Source organism: Miniopterus schreibersii, assembly GCF_964146895.1.
Source record: "Miniopterus schreibersii genome assembly, chromosome: 2".
In the NCBI taxonomy this organism is placed as follows: Eukaryota; Metazoa; Chordata; class Mammalia; order Chiroptera; family Miniopteridae; genus Miniopterus; species Miniopterus schreibersii.
This window is the reverse complement of record NC_138102.1, coordinates 136,919,372-136,935,546: the sequence shown is the minus strand read 5'-3', so window position 1 is coordinate 136,935,546 and position 16,175 is coordinate 136,919,372. Positions and strand designations below refer to the sequence as shown.

The window sequence follows — 16,175 nt, the reverse complement described above, 5'->3', positions numbered from 1 at the left end:
GAGGCTCTGAACTGGGGATTTAGGCCCAGGCTCTCCCTGCAGAGATGTGGGGTAGTGGTTCTCTGTCATCCTGTCTAATACATATAGCTGCTTCCCATCTCAGTTGTTTGTGAAACTGAAAAAGTCAGCCAGACATCCTTACACTTTCTTAGGGGCAACCTGTGTCCCAAGAGAATTTGGGTCTGGGGAAAGGAGGGACTGGGGTCTGAACCTGCTAAACTTCCTAGCTCAGGCGGGGAATGCAGTGGCTCTAGAAATGAACCTAGAGGAGTCAGCTTCTGTCTTGGCCCAAAGTGTAGATTCTAAGAGAACTCAGTGAAGAGGTGGAGAGCGAAAAGACTTAGGAGTGGTAAATAGTGGGGGTGGGGAGTTGAGGGTGCGCTTGCCTGTTGGTCTATCTCTTTGGTCCCTAAAGCTTTCCACAGCCACCTCCGTAGCAGACTCCAGGGCGCGCTATCTGGCCAAGGACGCCTGAGGAAACGCCTAACACAGAGACGCCCCCTCCCCAAGCGGCAGCTCTTTCCTGCTTGTACAAGGTCCCCTGGAGAGGGCGCCCTCCAGGGCCGGATTGGGCCCTTCTTCAAGGAGGCGGGACTCGGGGCTAGCCGGCGGAGGGCTATTTAAGACTGGGTTGGAATTGGATGTGGCCAAGGGCAAAATGAGTGGGCTACTGGGCGCCAGGACCTGCTCGAGCCCAGGAGAGGCCTCCGACTGTAAGTCCCCACTGGGCGCCAAGCTCAGGGAACCTCTCACGGAGGCCCGGTTCGAGCAGCTCTTTGGGGGCGCAGAGCAGGAGCGGGAACCACTCACGGGGTCCCGCTGGGCCGGGCTGTGCAGACTGTGGAAGCGGCTGGCTCGCGCCTGTTCGGGACCGGGGGCGTGGCGCTGGTTGCTGGCCCGGCTGCCTCCGCTGCGCTGGCTGCCCCACTACCGCTGGAGGGCCTGGCTACTTGGGGATGTGGTGGCTGGAGTGACCGTGGGCATTGTGCACGTGCCCCAGGGTGAGCGGCCCCAACACCACCCTGTTAGGGGCTCGAGCTCTAGAGGGTTTCCGGGAGACCCAGGGGGCTGGGAACCCGGGAGCGAGGTGGTGGGTGACTGCGGTTGAAGGTTGGGAGACAGCGACCAGAGACAAGCTCTGGGTAAGGACTGTGGAGCTCCATCAGATCCCCACCCCCAGCTGCCCTCACCTGCGCAATCCTGCGAGAAGTCTCGGACTCGTTCTGGCTCAAGGAACTGGAGAGAAGCACAACGCCTGCCCCCCAGGACTCCGCCGACACGGATCTGTGACTTTGTCCACCCAGAGACCTCCCACCAGGCCGTTAACCCCTCAGTTCCCTCGTGAGACAGGGTTTAGCGTCTCCTTGCCAGCCTCTAGGAGCGCAGGAAGGGGGCAGCGTCCCGAAGATGGGCACCCTCGATCCCTCTACCCCAACAGAAGATCTTTCCTTCCACCTCTCCCCAGGCATGGCTTTCGCCCTCTTGACCTCAGTGCCCCCAGTGTTCGGCCTCTACACGTCTTTCTTTCCCATACTCATCTACACCTTGTTGGGCACCGGAAGACACCTGTCCACAGGTGAGTGACCCAGTGACTTCTCCGTGGGGTGAAATGGACCGGGCTTTGAGGCTTCCACTCTCCTAAGCTCCCTAGCTCTTATTCCCCAACTCACCACCGTTCCCCTGCCATGACCCTCTGACCTAGGCAATGCTTCTTAGGGGTGCAAAGAATTGGGGACTTTTTTCTCCCCATGAAATTTGGTTAACATTTCTGGGCCTTGGAAGAGGGGAGAAGAGATGCGCAGTCACCCGAAGGAGCACGCAGTCCGCGGGGTGTCTGCAGGAGGGGCAGCGATGCAGTCTGGGGACAGTTTTTGCCTGCAGGTGCCCTCTCCTAACCTCCCTCACCACGTGTTCTCGGCTTCGGCACCAGCTCGGACCCGTGGTCTTCACCCGGGCAGCTGCCTTCTAGGGAGCGAGGTCTGGCGGCCGCAGCCTGGGCCGAAAGCGCCCCAGGCGGCACAACTGGTAATTTCTGCGTCTGTTCTCCGGCCCTAGGAACGTTCGCGGTGCTCAGCCTCATGACGGGCTCGGCCGTGGAGCGGCTGGTGCCCGAACCCCTCGGGGGGAACCTGAGCGGAATCGAGAGGGAACAATTGGACGCTCAGCGGGTTGGGGCAGCCGCGGCCTTGGCCTTTGGGAGCGGGGCGTTGATGGTGAGGGAGGCCTCTGGGGGACCCACGCGGGGGGCCCGGGGTAACTGGGCCACGGGAAAGGGTGGGACGAGTCTCCCGCGCCGGCCGAGGGCGGAGAGGTGCGAGGAGAAGCCGGCGCACTGCGCTCCAGCTGGCCCGCTCCTCCTCGGGCGGTGACTGGGCATCTTCCCCCTCGCAGCTGGGGATGTTCGCGCTGCAGCTGGGTGTCCTGTCCACCTTTTTGTCCGAGCCAGTGGTTAAAGCACTGACTAGCGGGGCCGCGCTGCACGTGCTCGTTTCCCAACTGCCGGGCCTTTTGGGGCTGCCCCTCCCGCGCCAGATCGGCTGCTTCGCTCTCTTCAAGGTGGGTCGGGATGGGAGGACCGCGGTAAAGAGGCTTCCAGCGGTCCCGGGGGGAGGGCAACCGGAAAAGGAACGAAGGACGGGTGGAGAGAGAGTGTGTAACGGGGCGAGGGGGGGCGAGGAAAGGTTAGAACCAGGAGCCTGAATGGGGGTGCCGTGGGGGTGAGACGCCCTGATGGGAGCTGGGAGAGAGAGCCTTGCCTGGGTCTGGTGGATCTGCGCGGGGGCCAATCGCCTCTGGCTCCGGGCCCTCTGCTCCCCGCCCCTGCCCGCAGACGCTGGCCGCTGTGCTGACCGCGCTGCCCCGGAGCAATCCGGCCGAACTGACCATCTCCGCACTCAGCCTGGCGCTGCTCGTGCCGGTCAAGGAATTGAACGTGAGATTCCGAGACAGGCTACCTACCCCGATCCCAGGGGAAATCCTCATGGTGAGGACCGCTCTTGGGTACCCGCCCTCTGCACCTCCCAGGCCCTGCCCACCCCGCAGGAACTGGCCGCTGCCGCCCCCTAGTGGAATGCAGAGAGGTCACAGCCCAGAGGTCCTGCTTACACAAGTGCTTTCCTAGGCTTCTTCCTAGAACACTTTGACCCTCCGGGATCCCCAGCCACACACTTCCACTCCTCTCTCGGAGTCCGCTCTACACCTCTTAGAACGCCTTCTTCCTCCTTACAGCGCTCCGGTGTGGTGCCGCTCGCCACAGCACCTCCACTCCTGCCTCTCTCCTTGCCTGATCATTCAGCTTATTTCCCTTCCCAAGCCCACCTACATTTCTCTTTCTCCCCAAGTAAATAAATGTTCCAAATCTCCAGATACCTTATATATCCCCAGACATAGCCAAACTTCCCTACTTAAAAATGGCTCAGTTTTGCCTCCAGGTACCCACATCCCTCCCCCATAGGCTCCCCCCTTTCTCCTACCATCCATCTCTCTCTCCATAGCCCCAGGTAGGTATCATTCCTCGTTTCATCCCCACCCTCCTTCACTCTAAATTAGTTGTCAGGCACCCCTCCCAAACACATCCCAGCTCCCCCAGTTGCTAGGCTCCTGCAACCACCTAATCCTGCATTTTGACCTTCTCTCGTGTTGAGCCCTTCTAACCTCTGCCCGGGGCCCATTTCCTTCCATGCCCTAATATGCTCTCTTCCCCAGGTGCTCCTGGCCTCCGTGCTCTGCTTCACCTCTTCCCTGGACACAAGATACAATGTCCAGATAGTGGGGCTGCTGCCTGCAGGGTAAGAGAATGAAAGAACAACACCTTTCTCTTCTCACGCCTCTCGCACCCAATACCTCCTTTTGTCTTGCTCCACCCCTTTTCTTCTGTCTTCCCTAGAATCCTTGTTATACCCAATCCATCCTTACCATGGATCCCTCTCTCTCCAGATTTCCCCAGCCTCTCCTCCCTAACCTGGCTGAGCTACCTAGGATCCTGGACGACTCCCTGCCCATGGCGCTGGTTACTTTCGCTGTGTCCGCCTCCCTGGCCTCCATCTATGCAGACAAGTATAGCTACACTATTGACTCCAACCAGGTGTGACTCCGACTGAGGACTCCAACCTCATTCAGGAGACAACTCCCCAATGTTCCCCCCTGCCCATGCCTTTGCCTCTCTCTTCATCTCGCTGTACCTCCCCAGGAGCTCTTTGCGCATGGTGCCTCCAACCTCATCTCCTCACTCTTCTCTTGCTTTCCCAACTCGGCCACATTGGCCACCACCAGCCTACTAGTGGATGCTGGTGGGAACACCCAGGTAAGAGTGCACCCCTGAGTGAGGAGAAAGGGCAGGGGAACATCTGTGTGTGGGTGGTGATGGTGGAGAAACCAGTGACTGCTATGTGGAGGAGGCTGGGACTCTGAGGGAGGGGAGGGCATCTTCTAGGTAGGAGAGAAAGAAGGGAACCAAGTTCCATTAAGACCTTTACTATAAGCACTGAAAAAGTTTATGGCGCCCCCTATGTGGTTCAAAGTAAAAACAATACTAAACTGTAAAATAAATTTGAGAGACAAAATTCTGACTTTTTTCCATAAGGATATTTTCATTTGAAAAGAAATATCGCATATCAAAATTTCCCGATATTTTTATATTTTTGGTTTCTGTTACTTGGTTGGTGCCCTAAGCATGTGGTTAGCCTGTTTTTAGGGTAATCCCATAGTGGCTTTTAAGATGGAGGTGGGTTACAAAAATAGAGAAGTTGAACTTCATCTAGGGGAGACTAGTGAATGAGGCATTTAGTTGGGGGAAAGGGAAGGGCAGGTGTGAATGGCAGACTATCACACTGAGGAGTGAGGAATATCTGTGTGGAAGGGATTTGGGAGGAGAGAGACTTTCGAGGAAGATGCCAAGTGGGCAGGGAGACCACCTCTCACAGGAGGGTGGGTGAGGTTCCCTTTTTGCTTCCACTGATCCTTCCCTCTAGCTGGCAGGCCTCTTCTCCTGCATAGTTGTCCTGTCAGTGCTGCTGTGGCTGGGACCTTTCTTCTACTATCTGCCCAAGGTAAGGAGCAGAGGAAGTGTGGGTGTGCCTGGGAGGGGTGGCTATATTCCAGAATATTGGAGTGGTTAGTTCCTGTCCTCTGCCCCAAGGCTGTCCTGGCCTGTATCAACATCTCCAGCATGCGCCAGATGTTCTTCCAGATGCAGGAACTTCCACAACTATGGCGCATCAGCCGCATGGACTTTGTGAGAAATGGCAGCATTACCAGATTGCCCCCTCCCATTTTCCCAGCATCCCCAGCCTCTGTCCTGGATCAAAGCAAATTGTCCTGGTCCTAAATTCTGTAACCCACCCACCCCTAATATGCATACCTCTTAATACCTTTCCTCCAAAACAAGGTGAAGGGTGGGGTTTGAAGCCCTGCAGACCTGACCTTTTTTAACTCCCCAGGTGGTACAAGGTCTAGGGTCATTACTTTTGGTGTGTATCTGCTGTTGGGTTAATCCTATCCCTTCCTCTTTCTACCTTCTCCTGGGCCATCCCTCCCCATCACTTGCCCTGGCAGTCACTGCCCCTGGACCCTTTTCCTTAGCAGTGATGGCCTGGCATTTCTTCTGGGCATTTCACTTCCATCTGTGTCCTGCAGGCTGTGTGGATGGTCACATGGGTGGCTGTAGTGACCCTGAGTGTGGACCTGGGCCTGGCCATAGGTGTGGTCTTCTCCATGATGACTGTGGTCTGCCGCACCCAGAGGTGGGAGTAGAGATGAGGGGAGTCCAGGTGAGGGGAGGGGAGAGAACAGAGTGCTTGGGCTGACTTTTCAGTCTGGCCAGGCTGAGAATCTGACCCCAGCTTCCTGCCTAGGGTGCAGTGTGTGGCACTTGGACTAGCTGAGGGAACAGAGCTCTACAGGCCACTCAAAGACAGCCACAAGGTGGGTGAGCTACAGCCAAAGCAGGAAGGGAAGATTAGACCTGGATATTTCTCTGACTATCTGACCCCTTAGCTCCTCCAGGTCCCAGGGCTCTGCATCCTGAGCTATCCAACACCTCTCTACTTTGGGACCCGTGGACAGTTTCGCCGTAACCTAGAGTGGCATCTGGGGCTTGGAAGAAGCAAGGTGAGGGACTTGGTCAAAGGGAAGTGGGGCTTCTCTGCAAGCGGGAGGCAGGTGGGTTTCTAAGGGGGATCATTGTGCTCAAGGTGTGCATGCTCATTCTTGTGCCTCACAAGCGGTGACTACCCTTTCCTCCTCACAGGAGACTCCAAGGATAGATGGCCCATCTGATGCAGGTGAGACGGGATGACAAGGAGGAAGCTTTGGGCATAACCCATGGGAGCATCTGGGTACTCTTGCCTTCTCCCACCCTAGTTGCTGAGCCTGTCAGAGTGGTGATCCTAGACTGCAGTGGTGTCACCTTTGCAGATGCTGCTGGGGCCAGAGAAGTGGTACAGGTGAGGAAGAGGGTGGGTTGAGGAGAAACTCCCCTTATCATCTCATGCATACTCTCTGATGTAGGATTTAACCCACTGCCCCACCTCTGCAGCTGGCCAGCAGATGCCGAGACGCTGGGATCCACCTTCTCCTGGCTCAGTGTAATGGTGAGAGGTGTGGAGTATGGAGGGACCTGGAGACAGGAATGGCTGGACACTTGGGGCGGGAGGAGAGGACACATTGTGGACTTAGAACCTGAGAGCCTGACCCCCTCTCCACACAGCCTCAGTGCTGGGGACACTGACCCAGGCAGGACTCCTGGACAGAGTGACCCCAGAGCAGCTGTTTGTGAGTGTCCAGGATGCAGCTGCTCATGCCCTGGAGAGACTGGTGAGGGGGCAGTAGCAACAGGAGTGGAAGCCAGGGGGTACTGGGCTGTAGCAAGCGGGGTGCGAGGCAGACTAAAGATCCAGGCAGAGGGATTTGGGAAGGGGGCTGAGGGAGAAGAGGGAGGAAGGGGTGAATATGAAATGATTAGTTAATTTATCAAGACTAAGCCAGGGAGCTCTGGCCGGGTGTCTCCGCTGGTTGGAACGCCTTGCTGTACACCAAAAAAATTACAGGTTAGATTCCTGGTCAGGGCACATACTGAGGTTGCAGGTTCGGTCCCTGATCAGGGCACATATGGGAGGAAACCAATGGATATTTCGCTGTCACATTGATGCTTCTCTTTCTCTCAAATCAATAAACATATTCTGGGTGAGGATTTAAAATAAAGACTAAGCGAAGAGAATGGGCTCAGCTATGGATGAAGAACTGAGGAACTGAAGGTCCCAAAGGGGGTGGTGTGTCCCTCAGAGGACTGCCAAATCCTGGATAAGGAAGGGAGGGGTACTTAATCTATTCCTGACTTGTTCCTCCCCTTTTCCAGGAGCTCACTGGTCCAAAGACTTGCACAGTATGGGTCTGACCTGGTCACTTGGAGTATGGAAGGCCCAACAATATGTGTGTGAGGAGGGCCTTGGCTCCTGAGCCCCTTATTTAATGTAACTAATAAAATGAAGCTGAGAGCCTCTGGGATTCATAAAGTGAGTCTGGGTGTCTGCACACTGGCCCCTGGTGCCACCTTTCTCCATGCCCACAGTATTGCAGAGACACAACTAAAAATGGCTTTCACCTGTGTGTTCACTCGCCCTCACCCGGGCGGGTCACCAGTTCTCTCCATGGGGGTGGGGCTGCAGCCGATGCACAGTCCTGGATCCAGAGATGAGGGAGGGGATACAGCCCTGGGAATACACATTGGGGGCTTCCCCACCCACTCAGTCCCCAGGAGATGAGTGTTTCTACTTTAGGTTCTTAGAGTCCTTTGGGCTCTTTGGCACTTGGAAAGTGACTCCCCACCTCCATGAGAAGGGGTGGAGGGAGGACTTGGCACTGGCTGTGGGACAAGTTATGGCTCCATCATGCCCCTGGGCACTCACAAACAGAAGTGTCACCAGGACAAGCCCCGATTTGGGATCAGGTTCTGAAGGGGATTGGGGACAGTCAGTGAAGTGGTCACTGGGTAGTGGGGTTGCTAGAAATTCCTGGCAGGGACAAGGAAGCAGGCCCAGTCTGACGGCTGGAAGGCCCTGTGTGGCCATCACTCCGTTGTCATGCACTGCAGCCGGTGTTTGAAGAAGAGCAGGCGGTGTTTGGCCACCTGACTTTCGTCCAGTGATCCTGGGTAACGGTACCGGGCATAAGTCTCTGTCCCAGTGTCCCTTGATATCCAAGGCAGCTTCAACTTGGATGCGTGATCCACAACAACATCTGAGCAGGAGCCCACCCGAAGGGAACCAAGTCCATCCAGGAAGAATTCTGGGGAGGGAAGGGGAGTACACAATGAAGGGTCTTGAGGGTGCAAGAGGCCAACCCTTAGGGAGAACTGAGATTTGAGGAATGGAGGATGCACGTGCAAAGACTCCATCTCTAAGGACCAGGGGAAGTGGCTGGGAGTGGGGTAGAGGTGGCGGTGACTGTGGTAGGGAAGTCCAGCTGTTGCGCTGGGTGTGATGGTTTCGGTGGTGTGTAGGCCAGCAGGCGGGAGCTCTGTCTCTTGCCCCAGCAGGTCTTGGTAAATCTTCGCAGACTGCTCTAGGGGAACCAGGTGGCAGTCGCGGGCTCCGGGGGTGCGCGGGGAGGAGCCCGTGGCGCCCTCCGCGCCTGGCGGCACGGAACCTCGCCTAACTTGGGAACCCTGCCAGAAGGGGGCGCCACTCACCCAGGTGCGCCACGCGGCTGAGGCGCGGGTCGAAGCCGACCTCGCGCACTTTGTCGGTGCGTGCCAGGAAGAAGTTGACCACGCCGTCGGTGACCACGCAGCCTGGGAAGCCGAGGAGCTTGTGGTGGAAGCCACGCCTTTGCCGGAGGCAGTTCCCGCGGCCCGGCGCGCCGGGCTCCACGCTCAGCAGCTGCCGGTAGGTGGTGGCGAAGCCGGAGATCTCGCGCACCGCGCCCCCAACCTGCCAAGAGTGGGAGGGTAGCACCAGGAGGGGCGGCGGCTGGAAGGGGTAGGTCTGTGCTCCGTCTGCCCCGCGCTCCCCCTCCTCCCTGGGGGTTCCCCTACCCCATCCTTTTCTGCTCTGCCCCTTCAGGATGGAGATAGTACCCCGGGGTCCGCTTCCTCCTCCTCTCTTGTCCCAAGGGCTGGCTGCGCCCGGCTCGACTACCCAGCCGTAGTGTTAACCTCCTGGAGGCCTTTTTTCTCCCACCCCACATTCTACGGCCCCTCCCCTACCAGGTCCAAAGGCGTCCGTTCCAGCACGTCCACGAGCCTCTCCAGCCGCGTCCGGGCGGTGAAGATGAAGTCGTCATCCACCCACAGCACGTACTTGGTGGTTACTTGGGACACCGCCAGGTTCCGGCCTGCGAACCAGCCCTGGGGAAGGGTATGTGTGGTTGGTGAAGCTGTAGAGGTAGGGCGCACCCCTCTGCCACCGTTCCTTTTCACTCTTTATCCCTCTCAACAGCCTTTATCCCCCTCCAAACTTCGAGTTCTTATGGATTGGGGGATCTAGGTAAAAAAATATAGGTTCCCATTGTCAGAGGTTCTGAGTCCGTGCTCAGGGGAGTGTTGGAGTGCATTTAATTCCTGCGTGCATTCATTCAGTTACTTATCACGCACCCAGTAGGTGATAACCATTCTAACAATGCAAGGCGAATAAAATAGACACGATTCCTGCTTTTCACAGAGTTTACATTCCAGGAAGCCTCACGGTTAACAGGCACCCCGGTGATTTTGAGGCAGATAATCCCGGAATCACTACTCCGGAGCCTGCAGACTGAGCGCGCGCGCCCCCTCCCGGCGCCCTCGGGGGCGCGGTTCAGCCTGGATGGCTGCGCACCTTGCCAAAAGGCATGAGATAGTGCTCCACGTGGGGACCGCTAATGATCTCTGGCTTGTCGCTGTCGTCGGCGATGACCACAGTGACGGTCGGGTAGAAGCGGCGGATGCTGGCGATGAGTGCTCGAAGCCGATTGTAACGAAGGAAGGTCTTAGTGGCAATGGTGACCAGAGCGCTAATGTTGTACTGGGCTGGGGGTGAGTGGCAGGGTTAGGTGCAGACAAGGAGAGTGGATAATGTGGAGCAAAACGACATCTTCTTCCCGACAGCCCTCTCCCAACTGGCACCCCACCGGGGCTGCACCCAGGTCCCTGTGTGCATAAGCCTTACCTCCCTGTGGTAGAGACCCAGGTGGGTACAGCCGAGGGTTGGGGGGGTGTCTTATATGAATGGTGAAGGCTGCTTCATGTCCCTCGGTGGAAAACCGGACTGGAAAAAAAGGACATAAGATGTGGAACAGCATTCTCTTTTGAGTAAATAAATATTTAAGTGCTTATTCTATGTATCACCTTTCTAGGCCCTGATGGTCAAGAACGCAATGTTCTTACCCCCATGGAACTTACATTCTAACCGATGGGAGAAAGACAAGAAAACATTTAATGAAAAGCTAACCTTTATTGAGCATTTACTGTGGGCCAGGCACTTTTTAAGTTACCTTAAATATACAGACTCATTTAATCCTCACAATAGTCTTATTAAGCAGATTCCTACTACAGAAAAAGAAGGCACAGAGAAATTAAATAATCTGTCACATTTAGACAACTATTAAGCAACAAAACTGGGATAGAAACCTAATCAGTCTGGTTTCAGGTTAAGTAAATAAGAAAAGTTCAGATACTGGTAAATATTGAATAGAAAATAAGACAAGTAATGTGATAGTGAAGAGGAGACATTTGAGCTGAGATCCAGATGACAAGAAGGAGCCAGCCATGCAAAAATCTGGGGAAAGAGCATTCCAGGCAGAGGGAATGGCAAGTGCAAAGGCCCAAAGTGGGAGCAGGTTTGGTGTAGCAGGTCTTGGAGAGAAGCAAGAGGGCTGTTAGGCCCCTTTTGCTTGAAGTGGGAGTTTTGGGAAATAAAGCCCTTTGCCCTGTAGTAAGTGGTGGGCTGGAAATAGAGCTTGAGTCTTCTGGCTCCTGGGGCAGGTCACTTCCTAGGGCCCCCATGGTTGGCCTGAAGAGGGGACACACCCAAGGCTCAAGTTTCCCTCTGGCCTGCTTGGCCCCAGATGAACAAAGGCCTCTTCTCTCCCTCCCTGGCTCTGCTGGCCTAACTGAAATACCCATTGTGTGGCTGGGCAGCTCTGGTCATTGCCCGAGTGTCTCCCACACCCTCTGCCATTTGCCCAATCCAGCCTTTCTGGGTTCCCTCTGATTACCCAGACTGCCCCCACTTCCGCCCAGCACCTCGCACCTTTGTCTGCTGTGTTTGCCTGGTAGCTTCGGCTGCTATATGTGACCAGTTGCAGCTGCCGATTGAGTTGGTCCAGTCCTGGGCTGGTGAGGGTGAGATTTGGCTGCCCCTCTCCTGTGAGAGTCACTCCAGTCACTTCCCCTGCCACATCCCATGTGCCCAAGGAAGCAGTCAGGTTCACCTGGGAGTGGGTATTGGACAATGCAGCCTTAGCCCCCAGACCTACCTCTTGCCTGCTTGATTCCTCCATCCCTCCTTTGTCAGCCCTGTTTCTCTCCCAGCATTGATGATGCCCACTTGGCCTCCCTGCCCTCCTGTTTCTTCTCACCTGGTATACCTCCTGACCAGAAGCAGCCTGCAGGCTCAGCCCTGGGAGGAAGGAGGGGGATGAGAGTCACAGACTGCTTTGATCACTTTCTCATTCCTCTTTCATCACAGACAACATAGGACTTCTTTCCCTTCCCTCTTGCTGAGGCAGCTGGGCACACTAGGGGAAGTAGCCTAGAACAACTGATTTTTAACTCCTGTCCGTCAAAACAGTAGCTCTTCTATGGCCTCCCCTACCTAATCCACCTAACCTTTGGTCAGTCTGCAAAAAATAGATTCTATTCTCCAAACCTCTCCAGTTACAGTCTTTTGCAATTCCTGGCAACCCAAGAGTCCCTTCTGTCCCCATCTCCCACCTCATGAACCCCCTTCTGACCTCAAGTCCCCCTTTCATCAGAAGTTCCCTTCCCCCCACTCCAATCTTCCCTCATTCTTCCCCATCCAAGCTCAGGCTTTGCCACTCCCATAGTGGTTTAGGTCATCCCCTAGGACCTTTCTCCTCACCTGGCACCAAGATGCTCCTGAGGGGCTGTACCTCCACACCCTGCACGGGGTACTGTAGGGGGCAGTTGGCTGGGGCAATGAGCAGCTGGTCAGCAGCAGATTGGCTCCTGGCAGTGGAGGAAGGGAAGCACAGAGGAGAAGTCAGGAGGAGAGGGGCTCTCTCTCCTGTCCCACCCACCACCAGGCCTCCTACTGCTCTCCACCTGCAGAATCATGCTTTCCTTTCTTGCTGGTACCTTAAAAGGAAGGCCTGGAACTCCTGTTCCCTCAAAGCAGAGGCAGCCTTCAGCTCCTCCAGGTCAAAGGCCTTGGTGAAGTCAATGGCTTGGACCTGCCTCTGGAAGGGGAGGTGAAGGCTCCCCACATTGGACTCACAACTGCAGTTGTTTCCAGACAGCAGCCTGGAGCAGGGAGGAAAGGTCATCAGTGCCCAGCAACACAGCTCCATTCATCCCACCAAACAGTTACACAACATCCCAGACCTTGGCCCTTCAACCCTGCCCATCCAATATCTATCCCTTTAAACATTGCTCAGTAGTCCCCAGGAAGAGGGACCACAAATAGGATAAACTATTCCCTAAACTGGGATTTCATAGAGGTGCAGAACAGGGCCAAATTTCTAGGATTTCAGGGTTTTCCACCCACCATTCAGGACCCCACTTGGACTCTCCTTTATGTGGACATGATCAGGACATCAAAAAGTGTTTCAGGGACATTCCCTGACTGCACACCCTCCCTTCCCCATCCCCATGACAAGGTTCAGGGAGGGCAGACTTTCCCTTGGCCCCAGACCAAGTAGCTTCCTCTCCCTCCTAATTTACCCCCTGAGCAGACCAGCCGGGAAAACCCAGGCATCAGAGCTCAGCAGTGGAAGAAACAAAAGCCCCCCCCCCTCCCGTGAGAGACGCACTGTCGCCACTACTCCTGGCACTCACCCCACCACTTGCTCCTTGATCCTGACGGGGATGTGGGCATATCGGGGCTCAGGGGCGAGGTCTGGCAGCTCTGGCCTGGGGGGACCCTGCAGGGGCGCCCACAGCGCAAGAGGCACCCGGAGGTCCAGCGCGTCCCGGGTCCTTGCGTACAGGAGCCCCAGCGAGGCGCAGGCGAGCAGCAGAACCAGAACGCAGAGGGCCCTGCGGCCCAGCCGCATCCTGGGCGGGCGGGAGGAGGTGGGAGGGTGAGAAAGGTGAGGAAAAACACGTGGACAGACCCTTGCTACCCCCGCCCCCGCTTCCCAGGGCGCTCTCCCCTTTTTGCGCCAAGAGGTGTACAGAGAATCGTCCCCCTTAACCACTCCCCTCGTCCCCCGGGCCTGTGTCTCGCAGCCGTCTTTCTTCTCGCCCTCTCCCGCATCTCGGTTTCCTCTCACACCCAAGGCCCAGCATCTTGATGAGAGGGACCTTTGGATGCGATGGTTTCCACGCGACCGCGCATAAGTAGAAGAGCCCCGCTTTATCAGGGCAGCCGAGGTCCCCAATCCTGTCGCCCCCTCCCCCCGCCAGCTCCCGCATCCCCCCACTCCTCCGTCCGAGCATCACCTGGCCCTGGATGTGCTACAAAGGGCGGCTCCACACCTTGCCTGTCATGAAAAATGCAGAATCACGCCCGCGCTATAGGGTGCCCCCGGCGGAGGTGACCTGGTGAGTGGCCTCGCGGGCACAGAGTGGACAGGCGACTGCGCCTCCTCCCACCTTCAGCTCCGCCCTCGCTCGGCCTGGGCACTGACCTGTCTAACGCTCTAAGGCCGCCGTAAGATTTCGATCCGGGCTGCGCCAGGCTCTCAGCCCGGGCCTGAGGGTCCTCATGGGGCTGGAGGCAGCCGGGCGGTGGAGCCGAGCTGGAGCCTGAGAGCTTGCGGGGTCCTCCTGCCTCCCCGGCGCGCCCGGCCCCTCCCGCCTTCGGACTCCCTGCGCTCCGTAGATACCTCGGCGCTGGGGTGGTTCTGGGCGTTTCCTGCCAGGGTGGCGGAGGGAGTTAAGAAGCCGCCACACGTAGCTGAGATACCCGCACCTGGAACAAAGCCAGGGCTCCCCTCGATCGCTCGCCGGGAGGGCTCAGGCCGCTGGGCGCTCTTCAGATCGCGGCCCGGGGCGGCTCCGCTTCCAGGCTCGTTGCCATGGAGGCTTAGGCTGTGCGCCGGGAATGCGGGCGCCTTCTGGTGGGAGCCGCGGACACTGCGGGGGCGCGAAGCGGGCGGCGGGAGGTCCTTTTCCCCACACCCCTCACTCCGCCCCACCCAGCCCTTCGCCTCTGAATGGTTGGGGGCATCTCAACGGTCGGCCCCCAACGCCATTCTCTGCCCTTTTCTTCCAGAACCTCTTTCTCATCGGGATTGTAGGCGTTGACCGGTGTTCATTTTCATCATGAGCTTTGACTGACATCTTAGTTTGCTAGTTTGTCTTTTGTGAGAGCTTCTTTCGTGCGTGTGTGTGTGTGTGTGTGTGTGTGTGTGTGTCTTAGGGTTCATCGTAGATGACAGAAACCACTCTAGGGGTTTATTGCTGAGTATTAGAGGGCTTACAGTGTGGCTTGGGGAATTGGTTTTTGCATGAGTGATAGTGCCTTACATAGGCTTTTGGAAGTACTTGGGGGCATTTTGGGTGGTCACAATGACTGGCAAAGCTGCTGGCAACTGGTGGGCAGCTGTCAGCTAAACTAAATGTCCGGCCATGAATAGAACGGGCCTATGCAAGAAAGACTTGACCTTCTGTTAGATAGGACAAGGGTCTCAAGACTCTGGGACAGCGATTTTCAACCTTTTTCATCTCACAGCACACATAAACTAATTGCTAAAATTCTGCAGCACACCAGAAAATATATTTTTCGCCAATCTGACAAAAATAGGCATAATTGTGATTTATTCACACCGGATGGCTATTGTCGTGTTGGCTGCTGTCATTTTTAAAATTTGACAATCTCGGGGAAAAGAGTTCAGGTCCTGCATGTTTTAAAAATTCTTGAGGCATAGCTGTTGAAAATAGTTTGTCTGGGTCATTCTTACTAAATGCCATTCTTGCTAAATGCTAAAATGTAGCACAGTATTTTTCAGACATAAACAGGATAAGCTTCAAAGGAATCAACCCTGATAAGTGTAGCCAGTTGCAGAGATGAAATCAACATGTAATTGACCAAATCGTGTATATAAGCCTCCCTTCCTAGAGGCAGAGCTTTGGATATGCATCCTGTCTTTTTCACTTGCTGCAAGCAAATACAACTACAACAACCAGGTCTTGTTTTTGGATAGAGCGCCCCAAGCAGTAAGCCTCTTGAGTTTGGTAACAAACTTATTGACTCAGATGGGACTTTTTTTTTTTTTTTTTTATGGGACTCTCTTAAAATAACTCCTTTTTGGCCTGGTGGGAATGCTTGTCAAAGAAGTCTACAGCAGCAGCTCCTCGTCTGTGTCTCCACTGCTGGAGGATCTGTTCTATGGGAAACTCCTGCTTGGTGCCTGGCCTGCCTCCACAGCCAAGCAGAGTGGGCACCTGAACCTGTTTCACTCAGCGCTTTGGAAGGGATGCATGTAGGTCAGCCCCAGTGGCCACTTTAATTAGAGCTTCTATTCCCAGTTTGGGTATAGGGTTGTTGCAGAGATAATTTCAGTTCTGGTGTGTGCTTGGTTTCTGGTTGGTTGGGCAGGAACTGTCTCCAGGACGTTGTATTCAGGGCCTGAACTAGGTCTCACTCTGGAGGGTTGAGGAACACCTGAGGGGCAATCCAAGACATCCTTGGGTGACAATCTCTGGTCTGGTTGTTTTCTTGTCTGCTCAGCAGAAGTTGGATTTTGTTCTTTGTGTGGACATTTGTGTTTGCCTTATTTGTCTTATATGTAAATGTGCCAGCTATGGGAAACTCAAATTTGATCCCTGAATGGAGCTCCCTTGGGGTACATTCTTCAGAACTGGATAAAGAGCTCTGTTTACTTGATTTAAAGAAATTAAGTGCTTATATAAATTAAGAAATATAGCAAATAGGTCAATGGTAGGAAGCTACCTGTCCTGTCCAAGGCAGCCTTGTTGGAGGCTGGGAGTCTATTGTAAATTTGGGAGACATTGTTTTCTAAGTGCAGCTTCTTTGCTTCCTTGGGTTTCAACATTTACTAACCACACATAAGCTTCT

The 16,175-nt window shown here is 55.4% G+C and overlaps 2 protein-coding genes across 10 annotated transcripts; one reads left to right on the top strand and one right to left on the bottom strand.

Annotated features, from left to right (window-relative positions):
- Positions 1-655: 655 nt before the first annotated feature.
- Positions 656-7,508, top strand: LOC308553762 (solute carrier family 26 member 10-like). Of its 6 annotated transcripts, none has more exons than XM_081129996.1 (18): positions 656-713; positions 1,466-1,576; positions 2,056-2,213; positions 2,392-2,556; positions 2,831-2,983; positions 3,706-3,788; positions 3,937-4,084; positions 4,190-4,303; positions 4,971-5,048; positions 5,138-5,233; positions 5,635-5,741; positions 5,853-5,922; positions 5,995-6,108; positions 6,248-6,281; positions 6,361-6,443; positions 6,536-6,590; positions 6,707-6,813; positions 7,355-7,508. In XM_081129996.1, exons 1-18 carry the CDS (start codon positions 659-661, stop codon positions 7,391-7,393), a joined length of 1,770 nt encoding a protein of 589 aa, XP_080986122.1. In that variant the 5' UTR covers positions 656-658; the 3' UTR covers positions 7,394-7,508. The 6 variants fall into 6 exon arrangements, with proteins under 6 accessions (XP_080986122.1, XP_080986119.1, XP_080986121.1 ...); XM_081129993.1 differs by having other exon boundaries at positions 656-1,001; XM_081129995.1 differs by having other exon boundaries at positions 656-1,001; positions 2,831-2,932; positions 7,355-7,506.
- B4GALNT1 (beta-1,4-N-acetyl-galactosaminyltransferase 1) lies at positions 7,429-14,206 on the bottom strand. 4 transcript variants are annotated; one of them, XM_081130000.1, is made up of 11 exons: positions 13,981-14,206; positions 12,989-13,207; positions 12,290-12,454; positions 12,054-12,160; positions 11,551-11,591; positions 11,223-11,403; positions 10,140-10,238; positions 9,810-10,000; positions 9,203-9,343; positions 8,687-8,927; positions 7,429-8,283 (listed from the first exon to the last, which is right to left on the bottom strand). In XM_081130000.1, the coding sequence occupies exons 2-11, from the start codon at positions 13,204-13,206 to the stop codon at positions 8,066-8,068; spliced, it is 1,602 nt and encodes a 533-aa protein (XP_080986126.1). In that variant the 5' UTR covers position 13,207; positions 13,981-14,206; the 3' UTR covers positions 7,429-8,065. The 4 variants fall into 4 exon arrangements, with proteins under 4 accessions (XP_080986126.1, XP_080986124.1, XP_080986127.1 ...); XM_081129998.1 differs by having other exon boundaries at positions 13,783-14,189; XM_081130001.1 differs by lacking the exon at positions 13,981-14,206 and adding an exon at positions 13,631-13,788.
- Between the last annotated feature and the right edge of the window lie 1,969 nt (positions 14,207-16,175).

Excerpts from the sequence above, each read along its gene's own strand:
- LOC308553762 (XM_081129992.1), top strand. The coding sequence starts at position 659 with ATGAGTGGGCTACTGGGCGCCAGGACCTGCTCGAGCCCAGGAGAGGCC. Across the intron at positions 2,557-2,830 it reads GCTGCTTCGCTCTCTTCAAG|ACGCTGGCCGCTGTGCTGAC; the intron begins GTGGGTCGGGAT and ends CCCTGCCCGCAG. Across the intron at positions 2,984-3,705 it reads TCCCAGGGGAAATCCTCATG|GTGCTCCTGGCCTCCGTGCT; the intron begins GTGAGGACCGCT and ends TCTCTTCCCCAG.
- B4GALNT1 (XM_081130000.1), bottom strand. The coding sequence starts at position 13,206 with ATGCGGCTGGGCCGCAGGGCCCTCTGCGTTCTGGTTCTGCTGCTCGCC. Across the intron at positions 12,161-12,289 it reads TTCCAGGCCTTCCTTTTAAG|GAGCCAATCTGCTGCTGACC; the intron begins GTACCAGCAAGA and ends CTCCACTGCCAG. Across the intron at positions 10,001-10,139 it reads TGGGTCTCTACCACAGGGAG|CCCAGTACAACATTAGCGCT; the intron begins GTAAGGCTTATG and ends ACTCACCCCCAG.